The sequence below is a fragment of the Orycteropus afer genome, unplaced genomic scaffold (assembly GCF_000298275.1).
Source record: "Orycteropus afer afer isolate SDZICR_OR568_19922 unplaced genomic scaffold, OryAfe1.0 scaffold00009, whole genome shotgun sequence".
NCBI classification, from domain to species: domain Eukaryota; kingdom Metazoa; phylum Chordata; class Mammalia; order Tubulidentata; family Orycteropodidae; genus Orycteropus; species Orycteropus afer.
The window spans coordinates 3,379,022-3,388,088 of NW_006921596.1; the positions used below are offsets into that span (position 1 = coordinate 3,379,022).

The 9,067-nt window shown below is 49.5% G+C and overlaps 1 protein-coding gene across 1 annotated transcript; it reads left to right on the forward strand.

The window, feature by feature from the left end:
• The first annotated feature begins 577 nt into the window (after positions 1-577).
• On the forward strand, positions 578-4,644 carry CUNH19orf12 (chromosome unknown C19orf12 homolog). The gene is made up of 2 exons (XM_007946721.2): positions 578-740; positions 4,379-4,644. Exons 1-2 carry the CDS (start codon positions 581-583, stop codon positions 4,642-4,644), a joined length of 426 nt encoding a protein of 141 aa, XP_007944912.1. The 5' UTR covers positions 578-580.
• Positions 4,645-9,067: the final 4,423 nt, after the last annotated feature.

Sequence of the window (9,067 nt, forward strand, 5' to 3'; positions counted from 1 at the left end):
TGTGGACAAATCTTGAGGATGGAGGGGGCTGTCTTCCACTTAGAGGGGTCCAGTCCTCTGCTTAGACTCACACAGAGGGTAAAGCTGAAACAAGGTCAGTGTGATTCCAGAGATTACGTCCCCCTTCCTTGGCTTGATGTGAACTCACGTGCCTTGTCACACAAAAACAGACATGAGGCCTGGGACTTTCTGGACTCTGCCAGGCCTGAGTGTCTGGGGATTGCCTGAACCAGCTGAAAGGCCACTGATGCAAGTGAGGTTAGACTTGCCTTACTTGTGATGAAATGTGGACATGTGGTCAGGCCGCTGCTTAATCTGATCATAAATCAGAAGTTAATCAGAGGGCAAGGGAGACCTTTAATCTCTCTGCTGCTTTGTTTGCTTTTTGAGTAAATGCTGCTTGCTTTCCCTGTGACATAGAACTCCCATCCAGCTGGATGTTGTCAGGCCCGTGGTGGGCTTGTTCTCTACAGAAAGTGGGGACCCCTCCTCAGAGCTCTAGGAGGAGTCACATTTGGGTGAAAACTCTTCCATCCATTAAAACTCTCCCTTTGGACTTCTTCCTTTGAGGCCGGCCAAGATGCCTGTGATGGTGGAAGACGTCATGAAGCTGCTGTGCTCCATCTCTGAGGAGAGGAAGATGAAGGCGGCTGTCAAGCAGTCGGGGAGGGGCGCCCTGGTTACGGGGGCTGTGGCCTTCGTTGGTGGTTTGGTCGGCGGCCCACCAGGACTAGCCGTTGGTAAGTGCCTTGTGAGGACAGCTAGACTCCTGGGTGTTATAAAGAGGCCTCTAGAACCGTTGCGAGGAATGACCTCGTAAGAGTGGTACCACCCACCCTGTGTGTAGAACTGGTCCAGTGAAGGTTACTTCTGTGACCTTTGTGTGTATATATTTCATCCTGTGAAAAATGCTGGCTTCCTTGTGGATGTGTCCGACTTGCAGAGTGCTCTTGAAAATAGGATCTGTGTCTTTCAGGCCTGGAGGACACCTGTCCCCTAGTGCTAGGACCCCAGAATGAAATTTTCAGGGTGACTGGCTCAGCCCTTCCCCCAGGGATGTGCCCTAGAGTTGGAAGATATCAGGGTCCCCTGTGGTCATTCATTGCCATGTCACTTCCGAAGGGAACCAGGGAGGAAGCTGGAATTTTTGGAGCCCTTACTACGTGCAGAGGCTGGATGGCCATATCACGCAAGACAACTCCTTCAGAGAGCACGCTCCGAGAGAACAGCCAACCAACAGAAAACTGCCTTTTACCCTGAAGTGGTTATCCCCGCCCCCTTGTTTCACCACCTGCTTCTGTTTGGGAACTGATTTCTGGCAGTGGAAGAAGGTTTTGGCTAATTTTCCAAGGAGGAGTGTAGTTCGATTCTCAGAAAGGCGTTGTTCCTTTGGGCTAGGATTACATTGCTCTCAGGCTGGGATGGAGTCAGGGAGCTGGTTCAGCGGCCATTCAGAGTAGGGGTGGGACAGATAAGGCCTCTTGTGGGCCCCGCATTGCGGTTTCCCAGGTGTTCTCATGATGGCTGGCTCTGCTGTTGGCACGGCCTGCCACACTGGGCTCTGCCAGGTCTTTGCTGGGGATCCGGGTGCCTCGGAAAGCTCTCTGTCTGTGGAAATCCTTTCCCTGGCCGGCAACCCCACGTGAATAAGGGCTGGAGAGAGAACGCTCTCTGCTGCCACTGAGGCTGGCTGCTGTTTCCGGCTCACTGGCAAGGCTGCTGCACTGTGCTTTCCCCTTTGGTAGCAAGATTGACACCGAAGGACACTTCATTAAGGTCCGGCCAGACCGGAGAGAAAAATCAGCATGTGGGTGGGCCCAGAACTTCCTCCTGCATGTTCCCCTTTCCAAACTGTGAGTTAGTTAAGTCATGACTTCAGCTTCCTGCCAGCCAGGAAGTAGCAAGTCGGGGATGAGAAAAGGCCCTTCATCTTCCTCAAGGACAATCTCTATCTTTGTTCCCACCCCCATCTATCGCGCTCCAGGGAGGGCTTGCTGGGGTAATTTGATCCTATGACTGCCCAGATGCCATTCTGGGAGCACATACTTTATTCAGGTTGAGTAAAAGCTGTAGCAAACAGGATGTCTGTGCATGGAATCTGGGGGGTTTGCCACTTCCAGCCCCTGGTCACGGGTGGGAGCAGCATCCTACCCAGAAAACAAAGTAATTTTCTCTTCTCCAAAGAGCTGGTAATTCGCTGGTCGATATTCCTGGCGACTTTTTTGCATTAAGTGCTCCTCTAAATCAAATATTGATGTTCTCATAAAGGTTTAGTACAGATGAGTGCAACTCTTGTCGGCTCCAAGCATTTTCATTGGTGTCACGGGGGAAAGTTCAGGAAAACTTGTAAAAGAGCTGGTTTTCCCTCTGCAGAGTGTTCTTTGGGCTGGAGCGGAGGTGAGCCCTGTCCAGGTGGAGTCTGGCCCCAGGCTCCGGTGCCAGAGTGGCGTGGACGTCCAGGAGCCTCCGCGTTGCCTTCCCGAATCCAGCCCGCAGAGGGGTGCTCTTGGGCCTGGGCTGCGTTTTTCATTTTTCTGCAACAATAATAGATTCAGAGGCTAGTACAGAGAATTCCCATGTATCTCTCATCAAGTTTCAGTTCCCCTGCCATGAACATCTGCTGATTTGTCAAAGCTGAGAACCCAGCCTTGATACATGATCAGCAGTGATCCTCCAGACTTCATTTGGGTTTCACCAGTTTTTGCATTAATGGCCCATTTTTGGTTCTGGGGTTCAGTGCCAGACACCACATTGCATTTAATTACCGTCTCTCCTTAGTATTCTCTGGTCTGTAAAGAGTTGGTGAGATTTTCCTTGTTTTTCATGACCTTGAAGTTTTTAAAGAGTCAATTGTTTCATAGAATGTCCCTCCATTTGAGTTTGTCTGATGTTCATAATTAGACTGGGGTCATGGGAGCAGTGGTGGTTCCATGGTAGAATTCTCGCCTTCCGTGTAGGAGATGGTTCAACTTGCAGCCAGAGTTACTCACGTGCAGCCACTGCCCACCTGTCAGCGGGAGCTTGCATGTTTTGATGCTGAGCAAGTTTCAGTAGAGCTTCAGACTAAGGGGGGCTGGAAGAAGGGCCCGGTGATCTATGTCTGGAAATCAGCCAGTGAAGGCCCGACGGATCCCAGTGGTCTGATTGCAGCCCATCGTGGGCACGGCACAGGACCAGGCAGCATGCGTTTCATTATGAATGGGGTCACCATGACTCAGGGCTGACTCAGCAGGAGCCGACAACAGAATTTTGGGGAAGAATACCAGGAAAGTGAAGGGCTCTTTCTCTGACATTGTTTCAGGAGGCACATGCATTCACATGACCTCACTGGTGAGCTTACCCTTGACCCCTTAAGGTTATGTTTGCCAGGCTTTCCTTTCTGCCCTTTGGAAGTGAGTCAAGTCCAGCTGGGCTGCATCTTTTAAATATCTAATTGTCAATATTTAAAAATCATGATATTTTTTAAAGCTAAAAATCTGGTTTCTCAACTCTTCCGTGTGGCAGCAGGAAGGGCAGGAACTAGCAGCTGCCCCTCTAGACAGGGCCCCAGCTCTTCAGGCCACCACACGTTCATTCAGCCCGCTGTCTCCTTGCCATCACCTGCCTGGCCCCTGATGGCACTTGAGTTTAAGCTACCCTAGAGCTCCTTCCCTCCACTGTACACCTGTCCCATACCCTGTGGGATCTGGCCTGGCCAGGTAGGACTTTTCATAAATGGAGGATCCTTGAGTCCCAGAGTACCATGCCTTAACATCAAGAGTAAATTTAAATTGGAAAAAAAAAAAAAAAATATGTGCCCTTTTGTGGGTAGCAGAAAGAAAAAGAGTTGAATGGATTAAATGTAATATTGTCATCCAGCTTTGGAGCAATTGCATGAAAAACATTGCTGCAGGAGAAAAGACTCTGTTGTATGTTCCCAAGGGCCTTTAGCCGTGAGCATGAACTGGAAATCTCCAGTTCAGGGGAAGGGTGTATGAGCCCCCCGGGGAGAAACCCTGCCTGGCCCCTGCAGCAGTCCTCACGAAGGCCGTGCTCTCCCTTGAGATGAGAGAGACATTTTGGGCTGAGTGTGAGAACCGTTTTAGCCCTTGAGGAGGAGTGTAACTGGCACAGCTCTGAAGTGTGAAGGTAATTCACTTTGCATCTGTAAGCCCAAAGCTTCGGGAAGGGCACGTGTGAGTGTCAATTAACTGAGCTGAATGGACCAATGACTGCATAAACCTTTGTCCTCCGGTGCAGGCAAGAAGCCAAGGCCGTTCTGACCCACTCACAAATGCGCCCACTAGTCATACCAGTGGACGGAGGTCCTCTCAGCAAGAACCTAGGGCTGTCATTTATGAATGAGGCCCAACTAATTGAACCCTTGCTTGTTTTTCAGGGGGGGCCGTCGGGGGTCTGTTAGGTGCCTGGATGACGAGTGGACAATATAAGCCAATTCCTCAGATCTTAATGGAGCTGCCCCCCGCTGAGCAGCAGAAGCTCTTTAATGAAGCCACTGCCATTTTCAGGCACCTGGAGTGGACGGATGCCGTGCAGCTGACCGCGCTGGTCATGGGCAGCCAGGCCCTGCAGCAGCAGCTGCTGGCGATGCTGGTGAACTATGTCACCAAGGAGCTGCAGGCGGAGGTCCGGTACGATGACTAGGCCGTGCCTCCTGGGAAGTGGAGCTCACTTAACACGGTAACTCACGTGCTGGAGGAGGAGGCTGGAGGGTTGGAGTGTCTTCTTCTACTGGAGTGAAATTTCCAGTTGGAGTGACTACTGTCATGCTGTCTCATGTTCTGGAAGTGGCTTTTGAAGAAGCAGTATTTTTGTGCTCTTAGGCACCAGCGTGCACCCATAGTCCTTTGACTGTGAAGCTGGCAAGCAGCAGAGGTTGGCCTCCTGCAGACTCGGGAGGTTTTCTGAACGTTCTCCTGTTCATGCAGGTTTGGAGGCAGGCCATGGTGTTCCGGTGACTCTCCGACTCTCCTTCGGGCCTTCTCACCTTGTAAGATGACTCTTGTTCCAAGCACCTGGTGCAGGGGCCTGGGGTCTTGGGGCTGGGAAAGCCCATGCTGGAATCATGCTTACCTCTTGAGTGCACTCCTTCCACCCAGTGACTTCTGAGTGGCGGTGGGGGTGGGGATGGGGTGGGATGGGGGCCCTGATGAGGGACGTCACCAAGAGCAGATGCACCTGGCCCATTCTCCCACCAGCTGCACACCTGGACTCTCTCCTCCCGGGGTCTTGTTTTTCCCGTGTGAAAAATCATGGTATTCTTGAATTATGCCTTTTAAATGAAATATGTTCGGTATAAAGTACTGTTTTCTCTGAAGTCTAAGGAATGTTTCCACCTTAAAGTCTCTCCTAATACTGTATTCACTTTGCTTACAGAACAACCGCTTGACTTAAGTGTCATGAATTGCAATTTTTTTTTTTTTCTGAATGATCTTTTCCCCACATATTCGGTGTAAGGCACCTGTAACCTCCAGAAGCCTTCCACACAGAACAAAAGGGAGGTACTAGATTTGGTGGCTTTAAAGAGTTAATGTCTGCTTCCCCCAGCTCCAGTGTCTGAGACCAGTCTTCGCAGGCTGCCCTTGGCCTCCCTGTGCCCACCTGCCCTCTTCTAGCCACTTCAGAGCAACCACAGAACCTCCTGCAGGTCCCCAGGCCGGGACTTGAGGCTCTCCCCTTGACGGGAGCAGCCTAGGCTTCCCTTGGGGCAGGGAAGGAGGGAGGGAGGTGCTTCTGCTCAGGGGCTTAGTGCGGAGCCCAGCATCTCCACTTCTGTGAAGAAAGCTAAAAGCTGCTTTAGAACCCACTGTGGTTCAGGAAGGAAATGATCAGATTGCAGGATTGAGTGTCTCAGAGAAATTGCTCTCCAGCTGGCCTGGTGTAGTAAGTACAAAGGTATGTCATACCCCCTGGAGGCATTTGTGTGATCTGCAGGGTGGGGATTGGGAGAGGGGTGGGGCCTGTCTTACGGAATTGATCATTTCGGCTCTTCCTTCCAATTAAGCCCCTCTTACAGTCCCACCAGCTAAAATCCACAGGGCCTGCCTCCTCCCACAGTGGTAGGACTTCAGTGCACTTAAAACTGCCCTCTTTTTATTGTAAAGGTGAAAAGACTCATGAGAAGGAAACAAAGATTGTTGGTTTAGTGCTTCAGATACTCTTTCCATTTTGAAAAAACCAAACCCACTACCATCAAGTTGATTCCAACTCATACCGACTCCCATTGGGTCTCCAAGGCGGTAAATCTTTACAGGAGTAGATTGCCTAGTCTTTCTTCCACAAAGTGACTGATGAGTTTGAACCACCAATCCTCTGGGTAGCAGTCAGATGCCTTAAGCACTGCATGCACCACCAGAGCTCCTTTTAACTGTTCTGCCTGGGAAAATGAAGGCTGGGAGCTCTGGTAGCGTAGTGCTTAAGGTACTTGACTGCTAACCAGAAGGCTGAAGGTTCAAACCCACCAGCCACTCCTCGGAAGGAAGATGGGGCAATCTACTTCCATAGTGATACCGCCTCAGAAACCCAAGGAGGGGTCACCATGAGTCGGTCCGACTCCACGGCACACAACAGTAACAGTGGTGTTGCCTGGTCAGGTGATTGAGCCCCACCTGTTTCTTTCTCCTGCACTCAGGTGTCCCAGCCCTCGGAGGTCCTGCCATGAAGCCTGCTTGCCTTTACCTGGGGAAAACCACCCAGGAGATGGTTCACCTCCTGACCACTTTAGCAAAGACACCCTCTACCACCTGGGCTTTGGGGGGATGCACCACAGGCTTTGGACCCAGGGGGGCAGCCGAGTCCTAGATTCTCATCTCTCCAAGGAGCAAAGAGTACTTTCCTGCAGGGTTCCTTCTCAGTCCCTCCTCTCAGCCCCTGCGGTTTTATTTATATTTTTGTACCTTTTTAATATTTTCATTTATTTATTTCTGAACAGTTCTTTCAAAAAACATAAACGGTACAAAGGGGTACCAGAGGGTGTAAACTGAAAAGGGAAGTTTCCCTCCAACGCTGCCCCATGCCCCGCCCTTCTCCTCAGAGGCCACCACTGTCACCAGTTTCTTGTGCATTCTTTCAACTCTATTTTGAATGGTGATTTCCTTTTATTTACAGTGCTTATTGCTAAAACCGTAGAAAAGTCCAGAAGAGTATAATAAAAATCACTACAAATGCCACCACTCGGATAACCACTGTTAGCAGATTTGGTATATTCCCTGCAAACCTCTGCAATTTTTTATGTAATTTAAAATCCTTTGTAAGCATTTGTGAGGGCTATATAATATCCCCTTGTATTTAACTGTATGGCTCCTGTTGTTTCCTTTTGCAGGCTTTTACTGTTATAATGTTGCAGTGGACATCTCTGTGTTAATATCCTGTTCATATTCTGGATTATTATTTAGGAGAGGTTCTTCAAAATGAAATTGCTGGATTAAAGAATATGTAACAGACTGAATTATATGTGTAAAAATTGTTGAATTAGCAAATGTTTGTTATGTATATTCTTACTACCATTTAAAACATGGGGGGAGAAAAGCATGTAACATATTTTAGAGCTGTTGTATATTTGGTCAAAATATTTTCCAGAGAGGCCGTAGTATTAATTACTATCCCATGTAAACAGAGTTTGGGATACACAGTTAATTGCATCCTCACCAGGAAACAAACTGATAGTCTCTTAAACCTTTGTTCGTTTATTGGGTGACAACCCATCTTGATTTGATGGTGACTTGTGAGGTAGTAGGAGCTCTGCTAGCCTAGTGCCTAAGGCATTTGACTGCTAACCAAAAGACTGGCGGTTCAAGTCACTCCTCAGAAGGAAGATTGGGCTGTCTACTTCCTTAGTGATACTGCCTCAGAAACCCAAGGAGGGGTCTCTATGAGTCGGATCCGACTTGACAGCAATGAATTTGTTTTTTTTTCTTGGTTTGTGAGGTAGTACATGCTTTTACGTGTTCATCAGCCTGTGGCTGGCTTGGCTTTTCCTCCTGTTACCTATGAGATTAGACTAGGAGTGACCTCCTGGTGGGGCACTTGTCCACTTAGTGGTGAGAGAGCTCCTGGTGGCCTGGTGCCCTGAGCATGACCTCCGTTTTCCGCGTCGTTGAGGCCCGATGCCCAGGCCTGAGCCAGGGCTGGCTGCAGGCAGCTGCCTCACCTCCTGTGGCTGGGCTGGGTGGTCCTGGTGGTGGGGACGGCAGTTCCAGCTGTGTGGCTCCCCTCCCCGCATCACCTGGGAAACGGCAGTGGGCTGCCAGCAGGGTGAGGAGGCAGCTGAGGAGGAAGCCTTGGTGGGGGGAACCCAGTAATTATAAAAGGAAACCATCTGCTCTGGGGCTGGTTATTAACCTGCTTTGGGTGTTGACGTGACAGCGCTAAGCAAGATTTTTCACAGGCAGATGGTGTATTTTTAGCTAAAATTAACTTTTTTATTTTTCTATGTTTTGAGATGTCTGGCTTGGAAGTAAACATGACTGGGGTGTGTTATAATACGGGAGGCTGGGGAGGACACTGGTTTAGGGTTTGGAAAGAAAAAAAAAAAAAAATCCTCTCCCCATTAGTTATTGAGAGGCGCCATCTAGTGGGCAAGCCGGGCGCAGCCTTCTCACTTCTTCCCGTTTCCTTCCTTCCGAGCATCACAAGTGCCTTCCTGGTTATCGGTCACTGGACAGGCCAAGCTGGGGATGTGACTAGAACTGGAGACTGTTTTATGTGTTCCCCATGGGGAGGGAGCTGAGGCTTTCCTGAGGTTTGAATAAGCCATGAACAGAACGTCGGCCATAGCTCCTGCAACCTTTTTGCATATAAAACAGAATGTCCCTCAATCCTGAACAGTCAACATATGGCAATTAGGAAATGCCAGGATTCATCTAAACCGCATAGGGAAAGGGAAATGTCTCATGTGTTTTCAGTTCTTTTGGAAGAGATAAATAGCTTTATTAGCTAGGAGGCTTCTTGGACCATTATGATAATGGCAAGTCAAGAGGGTGAACTCAAGCCTGACCAGATGGATCACCACCTAATCCCAGATCCTGGCAAATGGAAGCCAAAGGGTTTGGTTGGTTGTTGTTGATTT